The 15,247-nt window shown below is 41.7% G+C and overlaps 3 protein-coding genes across 3 annotated transcripts; 1 reads left to right on the top strand and 2 right to left on the bottom strand.

Annotated features, from left to right (window-relative positions):
- Positions 1-101: 101 nt before the first annotated feature.
- On the top strand, positions 102-5,476 carry LOC129601778 (uncharacterized). The gene is made up of 4 exons (XM_055500666.1): positions 102-665; positions 1,258-1,758; positions 4,365-4,520; positions 4,829-5,476. Exons 2-4 carry the CDS (start codon positions 1,429-1,431, stop codon positions 4,940-4,942), a joined length of 600 nt encoding a protein of 199 aa, XP_055356641.1. The 5' UTR covers positions 102-665; positions 1,258-1,428; the 3' UTR covers positions 4,943-5,476.
- LOC129601769 (DDB1- and CUL4-associated factor 8-like) lies at positions 5,242-11,356 on the bottom strand. The gene is made up of 8 exons (XM_055500654.1): positions 11,218-11,356; positions 9,076-9,464; positions 8,283-8,423; positions 7,615-7,820; positions 7,329-7,462; positions 6,711-6,955; positions 5,696-5,793; positions 5,242-5,626 (listed from the first exon to the last, which is right to left on the bottom strand). Exons 2-8 carry the CDS (start codon positions 9,364-9,366, stop codon positions 5,623-5,625), a joined length of 1,119 nt encoding a protein of 372 aa, XP_055356629.1. The 5' UTR covers positions 9,367-9,464; positions 11,218-11,356; the 3' UTR covers positions 5,242-5,622.
- A 1,702-nt stretch (positions 11,357-13,058) lies between these two features.
- On the bottom strand, positions 13,059-14,655 carry LOC129602839 (uncharacterized). Its single transcript, XM_055502002.1, has 3 exons — positions 14,117-14,655; positions 13,679-13,957; positions 13,059-13,557 (listed from the first exon to the last, which is right to left on the bottom strand). The coding sequence occupies exons 1-3, from the start codon at positions 14,189-14,191 to the stop codon at positions 13,231-13,233; spliced, it is 681 nt and encodes a 226-aa protein (XP_055357977.1). The 5' UTR covers positions 14,192-14,655; the 3' UTR covers positions 13,059-13,230.
- Between the last annotated feature and the right edge of the window lie 592 nt (positions 14,656-15,247).

The raw sequence follows: 15,247 nt of genomic DNA, 5'->3' as shown, positions 1-15,247 counted from the left end.
CCGACTCTCTCCCAACGGTCCTTGTAAGTCTTTATCATTGTATTGATATAAACAGCTACCCGGGTAGAGCGGTGTTGCGGGATTGTTCGCTAAGCCTGTACGCGATTCCGTTCCATAAACCGTATTGCTAGCATCTCTCGAAACCAGATACAAAACGCCAAAACGGTATACGAACCATGCGCTTCGCGATGACTACCCTACAAAAACGCTTTAGCCGCCGTATCCATCCTACCGCCACAACCGCGCCACACAAACCAGTAACGACGATCCTGGATGGCTGGATGAAATTATGTGAATTAATGCTGAAAACCTGCGGAATCTGTCCTTTATTTACAATACACAGCGCATCCACATCCTTTACGGTCCTTGCGTATCTGTGGATCGTGATCTTCACCGCACTCCGCTGCGTGTACCTCTTCCTGGTGGTGGTGCCACTGTTCCTCCACGATCTAACCGGGACGCTGGATAGTTTCATCGAGAACATGTGCTCGAAACTGGCGGATGTCGTTGTTTTTGTCGGGGCGGTATCCATCGCGGCGCAATGGAGGGGTATGAGGGTGCATTCAGCGGATACGCCGCTATGAAGAGGCTTACTTTACACCGCACGAGACCGGTTTCCTGGTCATCCTGTCTACCGTTCTGCTGACAGCGTTAACGACATTACTGTACGTCGAAGAAAGTAACGGTTTTCCTCTTTATTTTTACGGCGGTTCATCGGTTTCCGTGCAGCACATGCTGCAGAGTTTAGCGCACATGCTGCACATGCTGCAGCCGCACATATGATAATTCATAAAGTATTGTACCTCACAGTGTAGGGCGTAAAAGAGGAAATCAAGCAGTCGGTTCGCGGTTCAGAAATTATACTCGACGAACAGTGTGCAACAGGAACACTTCCAGTAAGCATAAACTATAGTACTGGATTTGGAACCGAGAAACGCTGGTTTGCGCAGTATGCATTTGAACAAAGTTTCTACTTTTTGGAAATAACCGGTTTTTAAACAGGTGACCCGGTACATGGTACCACATTCGTCAATATGCAGGAAGCTTTCAGTTTCGAGCATTCCCAAACACTTTCCTGAAATTTTAAACCGAGGTTTAATATTGCCCAAACAACACTTGAACCATTTAAGTCATACAGAGAACGAGAAAAGCTTATTTCAAAAACTATGAAGACTCGGCACTCAGTCGTTCACGGCGCAACGCATGCGAAAGAGAGGAACCGTCATAAAAGAGGAAAAACGGTTAATTTTCTTCCAGGTACCAATCCGCTGCCTGGTTTCGGTTGTCCCTGCGCCGAGCGGCCACCATCGAAGCGGATTTCTGGGCGGCACACTACGGGGTCATGGTCTTCCGCACCTCCACTCTCCTCAACCACACCTTCGCCATCCTCAACGTGATGCGCATCGCTGCGGTGTATGCATCATCGGGATGTGTTTTCTGGTGTGCCTGGTTTCTGGCCGGTTGTGTCAGCGGATCAAGCAACGTCTCCGCGGTGAGACGGACACCGTACTGGTGGATACCATAGTACAGGACCATACCGCATTGTGCCGTTGTATTAAGCGCTTCTCCGAGCACCTGGGTGTGTTTTTCCTGCTGTTCTATCTGCAAGCGACCTTGTGGATCGTGTGGATCATCAACAGTGTGGCTGGATCTCGGTCCACGGTGTATTTATCGGCCGGTGTGCAGATCCAGAGCGGAATTGTCCTGCTGATCGTTTTGCTGACCATTACGCTTGCTATGATTTACGTGCACGAACAGGTAATTTAAATTTCATGAAAAGTTAATTTAAATAAGGTGAACTAACTTATCGTTAGCGTCGTTTGTCCAGCTTAATTTTTTAAGCTCATAAATCTTAAATTTAAAACACTTTATGTATGTGTATATCAGTAAATATATAATATGCGGACACAGTAGTATGTGTATTTGTATATGTACACCGTAGTATGTATTATTGTATATTTAATGCAGTATATAGACTATATACGTACACTTTATGTATGTGTACATAAAAACACTTTTAATATGTATGTCCCCATCAATAAGCAACATATGAATCATAGTAATATCGGTACATTGATTTAGACGTTTACTCAGATGGAAAACGTATGGATCACAATCACCCTTAAATCAGTGTTTTTTTGTCTTGAAAAAGACAAAATTTGTCCTGGAATTATTCTGTCGTAACCCGGCAAAAATATCTAGGTAAAAATACTGCTTTTTTCTCTTGAAACTCTTTGCGTCTGTCTCCTAAATTTCTGTACTTTGTATTGGAATACTAATTAGTTATTTGAAGACCGTTTTGTGTACGTAGCCATTTTTCGTATTTAATCAACATGAATTTACTGACGGTTTAGATTCAGTAGTTGTTGGGGATGAGTGTATGGAAAAGTTTTCGAAATTATACCGGCAAGTTGGCAACGAACATGTCAGTAATCCCGCTTTGCATATCTTTTCTGAAAAATGCATTTTTCCTCCTCGGTGGACAACTACCAGTTTCTATATGTCACCCAACCATCCACACCAATTTCGTTTGATAGCACTGAGCATCCAGTTCGATTGTCATGCAGTTAGAGAATACCGGTACATTGTGCGCAGTTTTTAGTACAACGATTCGCAATTGCTACTTCCCAAAACAAAGAAATAGGTATTAATTTGTAATAAGATACGTACTGCTGCACTGGCCAGGCGGTGTAAATAATTTTTTGCCTGAAAGAGTCAAGGATAGACACGGATGCTGTCAGTTTACATGCATCCCAATAAATACCATCAGTTAAATTCCTTGCCGCCTGCCGGATAATTAGTAGCATTGGAAAACAAAGGGAAATCAAGAATTTCCGTGTTGGTGCAGCGCGGTACGAAGATTGCGCTCGACTGAAACATCAAGTTTTGTCGAGCGCATTCACTAACAACTAACAAGTGCTGCACCCGCAATGGAACTGTATGATACACGCAGCCGTTGGGATGTCACTCTGTGTGAATCCTGATAAGAGACTTTTTTTGACATCAGTGATGTACGCGTACGTGCCCTTTGCTATGACATTGCGTTTTCAGCTATGAACCGTTGAATGTCTTCTGTTGATTGACCATAACGATTAATGAATATACAGTACAAGTAGAAACATGCCTAAATAATAAAATAAATGAATTACAACTTGCGCGGTGTTCTTTTATCTTTATGTATAATATGAACAATGTATATGTTGTTATATTATAGAGAGGTTTATTGTGTAGATGAATATAGATGAATTTAGCTTTACCACCGGCAAACTATCAGATAATCAGGCATTTCTGTTGGATTGATTGTGTTAGTTTGAAGTACTGCATACAAAAGCGGACCGTTTCAATGGATGCATAATTATAAGAAGTACAAAGTAGTACAATGTTCAGTAATTAACGTTATCGATTAGCATTTCGCGGCGCTAATGAAAAATTTCATCTGCCGACTGTCACACTTACAGTGCCTTATTACGTAATAATTATTACTTACAGTGCCTTGTTACAATTTACAAAGTAAGTATACTCTGTAAATTTTAATAATTTAGCTGCTACAAAAATAAATCAGCTAGCGATATCGCTGTTATTGTGCGCACTCTGTCTCTCTCTCTCTCTCTCTGAGTCTGAAGGAGATTAATTTAAGTAATACTTAATTTGGCGCTACCATTACTACCGGGAGTTTTTTGGAATGCAATAAAATATATTATAATTACATCTTTGGCTAAGCTTCTGGCTAGCATGCAGGGAAAAAAATAAGGTGATTTGCGCTTATGCATAATTACAGTGTTAAGCGCACATTCCGTAATCAATTACGGATTACTACGCATAAAAAACAAGAATGCCCAATCTTTCAGGGTGTAATACAAATTTTTTTAGTAATAGGGTCGAAGTATCGCAATTGACTTAGCTTCTACGTATACACATTAACTCGTGCAAATGATGCTCGTACATCTTCAACAAGATTAATTAATCTTGTAAGTTTATGGGAAGCTGTAGAAGCTTAAGGTGAATTTGCTAGCTAAAATTATTTTAGTATTTTTCGAATGAAATTTGCCGAATCACGACAATATTCATGCTGAACGAGATAAAATTATAACTATCCAGGCGTTATCAGTCAGCGCTGAAAGCGATTTGCATGAACCGACATGCAAACCTGTGTATCGGATGCGGTTTTTTGTGAATCACTCATCCGAAACATATAAAACTGTCTTTCCATATAAATGTTATTAATAGGGTGTGTATAAAATTTAAAAAACTAGAACTTAAATTATAAACGTATTTAAAATACTCGCACTTATCTATATACAGTATATGTACATATAATTTTAAATTTTTATTTTAAATTAAGTAAGAATATAAAAAAATTATAGGCTGACATTTCGGATGAACTGCAAGACACGATCAACGCGGAGACCGACGGTAACAAATGCACCAAACTGCTGGCCGCTCTCCACCGTGTCACAGCAAAACCGACCGGCTTCTCTATCGCGGGAATTATTGTGGTGGATCGCTCATTCATTGCGACGGTCAGCAACCGTCTTTTTCGCAGAAATACTTTTATAAAATTTTTTATCATTAGTTGAAACGTTACACTTTCGTAGTATGTGTATCGTTACAATTAGATGAGTTAATCAAGATATATTTTCTGTCATTAACCAAAATAATTTATGACATCGACAAGTAAAAGATTTGTTATGAATTTTTATCGTTGATAAAAATGATTGATTTTAATAATGGTTTCGTAAAAATGTCTGCCAATATCTATTTTGTTAGTCTAAATAATTTGTTAATATTTTTTTAATCGCTGATTCAATAATTTTCAACGTGTTTGTAGATGGTTGGCATTCTGTTTTCCTATGGGACATTCATCCTCCAGCTAAAGGAATCCCGCGATGAAGGTGGCAGTCGCCATCATTCTTCACTGATTAATTCAACGGCGACGAAATAAACCGTGACAAGCGGCAAAGCATCGACAATTTTCGGGAACGATTCATAAACATCATTAAATTTCACGTAAAATATGTCGGCGTAAATCGTATAGTTTGTATGCCACGCTTCGTCATGATTTGCCGCCGATTCAATTTTTATGCACATTTTCGTATATACAGATTACAGAGTATATTTTTCCTTAATGTACGTATTTACCAATTTTCGGATAATTTGTCTATTGCATACATTTGTGTACTTCCATACAAATTCTATTTTTTTAAAACTTATTTCTACTCTCTGTTTATTTTTTTACACCTTCCATTTATTTTCTCTCTGAAAATTATTATACACATTTCGGGGAATTCGTACATCAGTAAATTCTACAACGCCTTCACAATCCGGCCCTCAACGCAATTATAGTCAGTAAATAAATTCCCGCCTCCGCATCTGTACAGTACAGCAGATCCCCTTCCCGACAACAAAATAAGGATTTACAATTTTCTATGATTTTTCACAAACAGCGATCATCAGCGATCGATTTTCACATCAGCGATCATTTTCACATTTTTCACAAACGGTTGGCCCGGTTGGCGCGGCGGGCAATATGGTTCATCAGCATCATGAAGAAGCGCTCTTCGCGGGCCGAATGATTGCCCATTTCACGGGCATCGCGTTTCCGCTCGTTGCTGTTCTTATCAATTATCTGTGTTACAAAATGCTTATTAAAATTCGGCTTGTAATTCATTTACAATTGTAATTAATTCCGATTTACCGGAATGAGCTCCTCCAAATTCGCCGGCCCATCGTTGAGGGGCGCCCAAATCTTGGCCGTATGCTCGGATCCCGGGGATGCGGCTCCAGAACGTTCACCTGCACAAACATCGGAATAATAAAGGAAACACCAAAAACAACCGAATTTTTGCTGGTATTGTTGTTTGCCTTACTATATTTTCAAAGTGCACTTATTCTTAAATCGTACGACCATTCGGATTTAAAATGAAGGATGCTAATAAAACAACCACATCAGCGGAGTTGTCGATCAGACAAGAAAAATACCAGAATCACGCACTTCCGCTGTATTCGTGATTATAGAATTCTGTCATACAGAGCACGCAATTTTCAGTTTGTTTTCCTCAGGATAATTTCTATTTTAAATTATGTCCCACAGAAGGAAGCATCATGTGGAAATTTAAGAAATTTTAATAAAAACAACTCATTTTTCTTTACGTACAAACTGCATGTAAGCATCGTTGTAGATATAAACGCGGAGAGATTATGCAGTGCAGCCACTACACTACGCGTACACCATAATTGTATTAGCACGGCTTTCGCTCCAAAAGTAAAAAGCACTACGAGTACCAAAATCGGCATAACTGCCGACGTCACTCACGGAATAAAATACACACAAATCGAAATGATTAATTTAATAATTAATTATACCACAAATTAACACTAATTACAACATAACAAATTAATACTGTAATATAACAAACTAATACTATGTACCGTAATTAAATAAAAATTAAATTTTTAATTACACCGCTTTTATAAAAATATCAAAATGAAACTGTAGAAACTGAAATTAAAAAAATAAAGAATTAACAAGTTTTAATACATATATATTCAAAGTAAATTGTTTTTTAATTTACATAGATTTCTGTCAGTATGTACTAGGAAAAATACGCTCTATAAAAGATGAATAATCACTAATGAACCGGAAGACGCCAGAGAAAACCCCGAAGCCAACAAGAGAAAAGCCCGGACAAGAAACCCTGGCGATGGCTTACCGCGCCGATCTCATCGGCCATCAAACAGTGGATGATCCGCGCCGTCACCTTGTCCCAGAAGAAGACGCGGCCGCAGTCGCTGCCGCTGACGACGTACTCGCTCTTGGCGCCGTAGAAGTTGACGCCCTTGACGGTCTGGTTGTTGCGGTGGCCCTCGTAGTGCTGCAGGTCCACCGCGGCTACCGTTTCGTCCGCGCAGTTCTTAAACAGGAAAATGTGGAAGTCGTTGTAGGTGGCCAGGATTTCTGCAAAATAATCACCGAACCAGCAGATTAATATTCAGAATTAATTTTTTTCCAACATTCTTTTCTTTATCACAACGGCTCTATGTATCGTCGCAAACGTTTCAGCAATATCCAACTTAATTTTCAACAATAATTATTAATTAATAAACATTTAATTAATTTTACAGTAGTAGACGGTCAAGTTACTCATATAATTATTTGGTGCATTTATCAAAAATCGCTGATAAATGGGACAAAAATATTTTAAAAAGATGAATTTAACATACGATTTATATTGCTTCGGAACCTGTCTATATGTATCAAAAATACTTTGTCCCTCATGCAACGGAATTTTATACCAGATGATGAAAAACTGAAAAAATCCCCAACGCACCGGATCCGTTGTAGTTGTAGACCGCCGAAGAGACGCTGACTGCGTTGCTTTTGGGCTGCAGCAGCGGCGGGCACAGGCTGAGTAGCGGCTGGCATTTGGACGGATCCGTGTCCAGTTTCCGCATATCATACGCGCTGCAGTAACAGCACAATTATGAATTAATTTTTGACAAATTCAGCGTTTGAATATTGAAAGAACTTCAGCCATAGAATTACAAAATTTACTTAGTGAACTTAATTAATTCGTGCTTGTTTGATTTTATTGCGAAAAACATTGGAAACCCTACCGAACGTATTTCCCGTAGCCGGACACGACGAATTCGTGGGCGTTGAGCGGGTTGGACATGATGGAGTACAGCGGCACTTTGGAGCTCTTGGAATCGCGCACCACGACGCATTTACGGGCCTTGGCTTCCCGCACGTCGATGTAGTTGACCACGGCGTCCTCGCCGCTGGCCAGAATATGATAATGCGCATCGGCTCGCACATCAATCTTTGAAAGGGAAAAAATAAAATGTTTTCTAACAAAAACATGCACAAAATATGTATACGAAAATTCATTTGCGGATACCTAATGAAAATATTCCACCGAAAACAATTAATACCGCAAAATATACTGCAATATACCGAACAAATTCCAAACATTTACTAAAATCTTTTTGCCGAAATCTGCCGGCAACAGCGCACAGAATCTACGGAAATTAATGCGTGGAAATCCAATAAAAATATTCTACCGAAATAACAACTAAAATGTTGCGCAAAATAATCCGGCACAGAAATCTACTAAAATCCAATCTAAAAAAATTACGAAAAAACAGTTCAGCGAATAAGCAAAGAAACAAAATACTATCTACCAAATAGTCTGATTGAAATAATTTAATTTTCGTATTTTAAGAGGATCTTCAGGAGGAAATCGGAAAAAGGAATGAATTAATTTATCGGCATATTAACCAACCTTATGGCAGGCGCCGTGATGTCGGCATAAATGCCGGATTTTCGGTCGTCCGCCGGCCATCGACAATTCCGCCAGGCACACTCCACCATCCCGCGATGCCGTCACAATCAGTGAATCGTTGCTTAATGGTAAGAATTTCGTCTGCAATCAATCACACGTCCCATTTATACAACATTATGCAGCGCAATCACGCTGCGTTCATCTCTTTTTCCGTAAAACCGACAACGTAGTCCAGTGGCTCAAATTAACTCAATGCACTGTCACCGAACAGTCCCGAATGTTCAGTGCCCCGAGAACACAGCTTTAGATATGCCAGCGATCCGTGCTGACAAGTTTATAGTGTAGAGATTATAATTTTTTCAATTAAAAAATAATCTCTAACGAAATAATATTTTTTGTAAATTTTTAAAATATTTTCTACTATAAGCCGGCTCAACACAAAAATCAATACCTAGCATGCTAATCGCTTTTCTGCGTTTCCATTATCTACAGCAAACAAACGTAGTTCAGTGGCTAAATCCGTAAATCTTCGAAATGACCGAAAAGCATTTGGCAAAACTGATAACAGCAAAAATTAAAAAAACCTGCTCTGATTTTTTGTTCGTAGACATGCCGGTTATAATCTACGCATGCGAGACGCAGTACAGTATTTCCGGGAGTATTAGACAGGAGCTGAACTATTACCTAAATTAATGAGGTACATCAATTTATACATAATTACTGTTATTTCTTACACCAGTTAATTCAATGAGTAACAGTGATTATTGACATTTATTGTTATATGAAGCGGTACCTCGGAATCTTCCGTTCCAGTCGATAGTTTCGTCAATTGGACGGCCGCATCCGACTTTGTGTCGGTTGGTTGCCGTTCCAGGCTGGTCGGTTGCTTGTTGCCGACTTCCTTTTCTCCGACCTCTGTGGTCGGCATCTGTTGACCGACCTTCGAGGTCGGCGAAGTCCTTCCGGCCTGTGTGGTCGGTTGGACGTGGCCGATTTCTGTTGTCGGCTTTTCTGTTCCGGTCGGGGTCGGTTGTTCGACCTCTTTTGTTGGTGGTAGGTCGACCTTCCGTTGGTCGACCTCCATGGTCAGCTGTTGTTGAGCGGCTTCGGGGGTCGGCTAATGGTGTCCGACTTCCTCAATGTCCGAAGTCGGACAACCGAAGCCGATCTCCGATTTTCGACCTGTACTGGACGAGGTCGACTTCGGTTGCTCGCCCTTGGAGTTGGGTGATTTCCGTCCGAACTCGGTGGCTTGCGTAGCCGTTACCGAGTCATGAGCTCTGTGTGAGCTCAACGGTTGATCGGCATGAGACAATGTGGTCTCTGCCTGTAGCTGTTCCGCATCCCCCCCGGTCGGGTGGGACGGGGCTGCTACGTCAGCTTGGGTATCCAGGAATGTTTTATCCCTGGCGTCCTCGAAACTGTCATCCGAAGTTGGATTCGAGTCGGCAAGGAGGATCCGTTCGTTGCGTTTCTCCCTTGCTTTCGCCGACTTAGTCGAGTCGGTTGAGGATGGCTGACTTTTATCCTGACCGGCGTACCGAAGTGAGTACTTTCCGGTCGTGTTGGCACGCCGAGAATAGTCGGTATTAAACTTCCTGGCGTACTCGTCCTCTCGCGGGTTCGACATTGTTGTCGAAGCAGGTCGGCTCTGATGGAGCCTTAAAAGGTTTTATCAGTAAAAAGCAAGTCGAACAATCCTCTGTGTGAGGGTTGTTCGGTGAGATCAGGAACGTCTTTTTGGTTCAGGAACTTCTTTGTGTCAGGAACGTCCGGTAAGATGTTGTTGTTGTTGTTGTTGTGTCTGTTAGTGACTCAGTACACAGGGTATTAATATACAGTACAATGGTACAGTACAGTGCGTAATAGTAGTACGGTGTAGTACGTCCTATGTTACTGTGCTGACCAGTGTGACGTAACAGGTTAAGTGGTCTTGCACTTCTGCCTACGTAACAGAATACGAGCCGCGTGCAAAAGTTTAAAAAAAATGATGATTCACGCCTATGTTAAGCTATGGGAACTTTCCCCTGCACGCTGATTGGCTGCTTCTTAAGTACTGATAAGCGGTCGTTATGACGTCACAAGGAAGTTCGAGAATTTTCGCGCTATTTCCCGTCAGAAAAATAAATTATTTTTAGTCGGCTAGAAAGTTTATCTAGTCGGATTTTCGAGTTTTTAACCGTTAGGAATTAGTTTTATTAATTAAGAAAATTTTCTGGTGGTCGAAACACCGTTAGAAATTGAAAAGAAGAGAATTTCCGACCTGTTGCCGGTTAGCCTTTGTCTAACTGTCTAGACAGGTTCGTTGACCTAGCAGGTCGGTTCTCGACCAAAAGCAAAATTCCGAGTCGGTTTCTCCGTCAGAAATTACTTTTTATCCGTTAAAAAGTTTAAATTTACGGCTAGAAATAGTTTTCTACCGCTAGAAAATGAAAAGCCGACCTAGTTGCGGCTAAAATCGACCTAGAACCGATACTTTACCGGTGTCGGTGTCGGTGTCGGTTCCGCTCGATTTCCTCCGTCCGAGGTCGGAAATCGGTCGTTTCCGTGTAGAAATCCGCGAGTAAAGTTGCGGGTCGGTGTTCAAACCGAAGGTCTCCGTATTATTGGATTAATCTTATCGCGCTGCAGACTCTCGTTCGAGTCTGATCCGTCAGTTGGGAATGAAAAAGTCCGTGCGTTCGGGAGTGTGCTCTTCAATGTGGAAGAGACGAAGAAACTGTGCTCACCAGCTGGGCAAGAATCACTTCAGTGATCCTCGTTTTTCCTCAGCTGTAAAACGATGCGATCTGTGTGATCGACAGTCAACGCAGAGATTGCTTCAGCAATCTATCTGACAGTGACTGAAAAGGGTCCCAGACGAGTTCTCCGTGAATGAAGCCTTCACCGTCTCCTCAGAGATCCCGTAAGATCGAAAACCATAAGAAGCTGCTACCATGTAACAAACAAGCACGAGGAGATCACGAGTGAGCTTTATTGTACAGATAAAGGGGGAACAATGCTGCGTAATAGCAGGAAAGCAAGAACAAAAGCACTGATGGCTAAATAGCAAGTGGATGCTAAGTGGGTTCTTGAGCGTCTGATGGCGTGAAAGAAGCAACTGGCGGCAAGCACGTGCTGTGTGCCATCAGCTGTGTGATGATGCGCAGACTGGACTCTATCCAACGCGAGCGTATGAACGCTGAGTCATACTGCGAGAGAGGGACGAGAGAGCAAGTGTGGCTCAGCGTATGCGCTGCGTATATCCGCTTCAGCGGATGAGTACAGTGCAGCAGCACACGTACGTACAAGCGAGAGAGGCGATAACGGCAAGCAATGGGTGCAAGTACGTCCTGTGTGGACTGTACGCACCAGGCGCAGTCGTGCGCCTCTGACATAACCCTCAAGAGAAACAGTGCAGCTATTTTACCGTGTTTTCGTTTGTTTATTTTTTCGTTGTGTAACCCTAAAAGAGAAATAGCGCAGCTTTTTTCTATGAGTTTTGCACATTGCTGCAGGCGAGTACCGCAATTTCGTGGAATTAATAATTTCAGTTGAGCGTTCATTTCCGGCACCTTGCCAGACGATCGTATAATGAATATACGGAATGATGGTCAACTAGTACTACAAACGCATTACGTCCAGTAAGCATTACTTACAATCACTTCATTCTGGCCGCGGCGAAAACTAATAAGATACACAGTCACACACTACTGCTCTGGCGTCACCGCAGGCGATTTATTACAGCAACGTTAACGCCGCTGCATGTATCATACTTGCAGGGAGTCCGCCACCCGGCCTACCACTCAGCCACTCTGCGACCAAAACGAAGAATCAGATGCCCTGTAATTCCCGACATGACGGAGGTGTCAGTCAGCCTAAGCATAGTTAGAATGTAATTTAGTTACGGATTATTGACTCCAGTTACGGATATATAGCATTCAGTTACGGATAACTAGGCGTAACTGCTCGTTTTATGCAAAGCTGACGAGTACATTAAGCCGCATCAGTTATTCGTGACCTTACACGACGCAGTATTGTACGCACTACGCACTCAATGTTCAGCGTCGCGCCGGAAGCAATAGCGCTGCTATGAATGTAAATCGGAGCCTGCCATTATTTTGCCCATTACTTAGAAATTTCTAAGTAACATAATTAACTATATTTTCAGATTCACAATAAATTAATGAACGTCACTACATCGATTTCGCCCGTAAATTGCTCAAGCTCGCTTTACGGGCCAGCACATTGCTCACCAGCAACAGCCGCTCTCTCTGTTCTGTGTCTCCGCTCACTCGATCAGGTGCGCATGGCTAAAGCCGCAAAACCGGTTTTGCGGCTTTAGCCATGTGCTGATGTCCATTTTACGCGAGTGAGCAACCAGCTGACCTGTACAGTGAGCTTAAGCAATTTACGGGCGGAATCGATGTACTGACGAAGCCGCGCCGCCATCCGGGAAAGTAAGCGTTGCTTACGAAGCAGCACCGTCATCCAGAAAACTAGCACTACTGCTTACGAGTACGTCAACAGGCTATTCCAACGGCATGGATCCATAGACTCATATGCGTCATCACGAAAATGATAGGCAACTGCAGTAATTTAGTACAGAGTTTTAAATGTGTATGTAAGTTGCGCTTATTGCATTTTTGATTTTTTGTTATATATTCATACCGCATACTGCATTATTTAGAGGTCGTAGAAAAGTCATTTGAAAATATGTCATGAATGAACATTAAAATGAACTACCGAAAAACTATATTTTGCCGTATTTTACGTCCCTTTTGGCGATGAGCAACATTCTGATAAGTTTTGTTACAAAACCATGCTGGACGGTAAACTGTCACGGCTTCATAGTGCTCAGGCAATTTGGGCATTCGCAAATTACACTGTTGTTCCACACAGGCAGGTAGTACTGCAACAGAGAAGCTGGCAGCCAGTATTTAAGAGACTAAAACATATCATTAGTTTATTAATTTCGTTTTCGAAGACGTCGAACTCTCTTCTTCTTCGGTGACCCATCGGCGTTCCCATCAGTGTACGGTGAGTGGGAATCCGAACTCGCACTCGCAGCCGACCTGATCCCAATGGAAAATCCATACTGAGGTGCAGCCTTGGATACGCTTTTTGTGATGATCAGAGGCATGGCGACCTGAGACCGATAATCATCTTGATTGTCCAGCAGTGGAACGGTGTCGCTTTGATACAGTCGGGAATTGGAATAGTCATAAAATTCCTTGGATTTCTCGCAATTAACATTGAACCACCAATCGCAGGTCAGGGTAATTTGGTTAAAAATCTGGAAACGATATCACACAATTACTGGATTGCACAGTTGCACTCAAGGCGATTTTATCGGTATTGCCAGAATGATATTGTAGTGCATTTTGAGTACCCTCCTGTCGCTTTTTTTTTCTTACCGACATATTTGGACAAAGGTAACTGTATAAGATATTGTCCAAATCACAGCGACGAATAACCTGACAGTGTGTCGCAACGTCAGCATAAAACCCCGCTTGATGAACGGAACTACAGGAAAAACCGGTGTCCGGTATATCGCTGTACACAGGAAAATCAATGCCGGGTTGGACAGTGTAAAACAACTCCTGAATGTCCTCCACGGATAACGCCGGTTTACCACGCAGTTGATTTATGGCGTCCCAGACGCCGGGTATCTGTGGGCGTGTTTGACCAACAACCTGCAGCAGATGTGTAAATACAATTGCAATACAAAAACATAAATAATGGTACACTAGCTATAGTTACAAAACAGTTGCCAGAACGTGTCAACATCTTTTAATAAGCGCAGATTTAGCAAATATAACGCTGGTAATCACTCGGCTGATACGTTATATTACCAATGTCGCGGTGATACTCCATACTGCGAAAATGCCACAGACGACGGCAATAAAGCGCGGTTCCATACTAATCATCTGAATTTACGCGCTCTTTCGCGATCGTTTCTCTGTAGCGACTCTACACCGGCATCAGCTCTAATGCACGGAATTATTTATGATTATAACCAGAGCAGGCATTTCTGGATCCACTGTGAACCGACACAATCTACCTAGCGGAGAAGGATTATTATATTGCGCTTTAATGCACTTGATGGTAACGTAATTAAAAAATGTGGAGTACGGCGGGAGCACTCTCAATAATTGGGATAAGGCGCACAGCAGATATAACAAACAAATCCACGAAAAACCGAGGAAAAAAATTTAAACGCTCTACAAATGGCTTCTGCTGAATTTGTCACATGTTTTGATATAACAGTACGGCGCTTCTATTTTATGGGAAATGGGTGATTATCCAATATCCACTAAAACTACCACCCTGGGTTAAACGTTAAGGAACGAACACGAGTATTTTTGTTGTGCATCACTAACGAAAAAACTGTTTTCGGTATTTGCCACTATGCTTATTAGAGTTGGTTATTGCTAAACGAAGGCGTTTTCTAGACTTTTTTTAGTGTGAGATTTGAGCTAATGTTAAACGAGTTCATTTTCACATGCTATAATTACGTGTGCGAGGGTTCTACTACGCCGACGGAGCGCACTACAATTCCCCGCAAACGCCTCCGCATTTATATGTATGTAATGGAATACTACTTGTTTACTACAATCATCACATAAAACACAACCTAATTACATCCCGGTAAATGTCGGCAGACAGCGATTAAGTAATGCCAAAGAGTTTGTAGACCGTTATTTCGGCTTCACTGAGTTTTCCGTGCTGCACGGAATTAAATAGTGATACGGGTTACAGTGAATAGTGATACGGGTTACAGTGAAACCGTCAGATGCATTACTGTTTCAAAAGCAGCTAGTAAAATTGTAGCATCTCATAATTAATAAGTATTTTACTACGGAATGCTAGATATAGCTTTCCAGTTTACAAGCAATAACTTTTCCGGAAGCTCCGATCTAATGCTTGTGTATAAATGACATCTAATAATAACAAATTAAAATTGCATATAAATGTATGGATTT

Source organism: Paramacrobiotus metropolitanus, unplaced genomic scaffold (assembly GCF_019649055.1).
Source record: "Paramacrobiotus metropolitanus isolate TYO unplaced genomic scaffold, Prichtersi_v1.0 Parri_scaffold0000004, whole genome shotgun sequence".
In the NCBI taxonomy this organism is placed as follows: Eukaryota; Metazoa; Tardigrada; class Eutardigrada; order Parachela; family Macrobiotidae; genus Paramacrobiotus; species Paramacrobiotus metropolitanus.
The sequence above is the reverse complement of the archived record's forward strand: the minus strand, read 5'-3'. Positions and strand labels throughout refer to the sequence as shown.

Coding starts and splice junctions, on each gene's coding strand:
- LOC129601778 (XM_055500666.1), top strand. CDS start 1,429: ATGTGTTTTCTGGTGTGCCTGGTTTCTGGCCGGTTGTGTCAGCGGATC. Junction 1,759..4,364: donor TGATTTACGTGCACGAACAG/GTAATTTAAATT, acceptor AAAAAATTATAG/GCTGACATTTCGGATGAACT. Junction 4,521..4,828: donor ATCGCTCATTCATTGCGACG/GTCAGCAACCGT, acceptor ACGTGTTTGTAG/ATGGTTGGCATTCTGTTTTC.
- LOC129602839 (XM_055502002.1), bottom strand. CDS start 14,191: ATGATTAGTATGGAACCGCGCTTTATTGCCGTCGTCTGTGGCATTTTC. Junction 13,958..14,116: donor GGAGTATCACCGCGACATTG/GTAATATAACGT, acceptor CATCTGCTGCAG/GTTGTTGGTCAAACACGCCC. Junction 13,558..13,678: donor ACCTTTGTCCAAATATGTCG/GTAAGAAAAAAA, acceptor TATCGTTTCCAG/ATTTTTAACCAAATTACCCT.
- LOC129601769 (XM_055500654.1), bottom strand. CDS start 9,366: ATGGAGGTCGACCAACGGAAGGTCGACCTACCACCAACAAAAGAGGTC. Junction 7,463..7,614: donor GGCTACGGGAAATACGTTCG/GTAGGGTTTCCA, acceptor CTGTTACTGCAG/CGCGTATGATATGCGGAAAC. Junction 6,956..7,328: donor CTACAACTACAACGGATCCG/GTGCGTTGGGGA, acceptor ATTATTTTGCAG/AAATCCTGGCCACCTACAAC.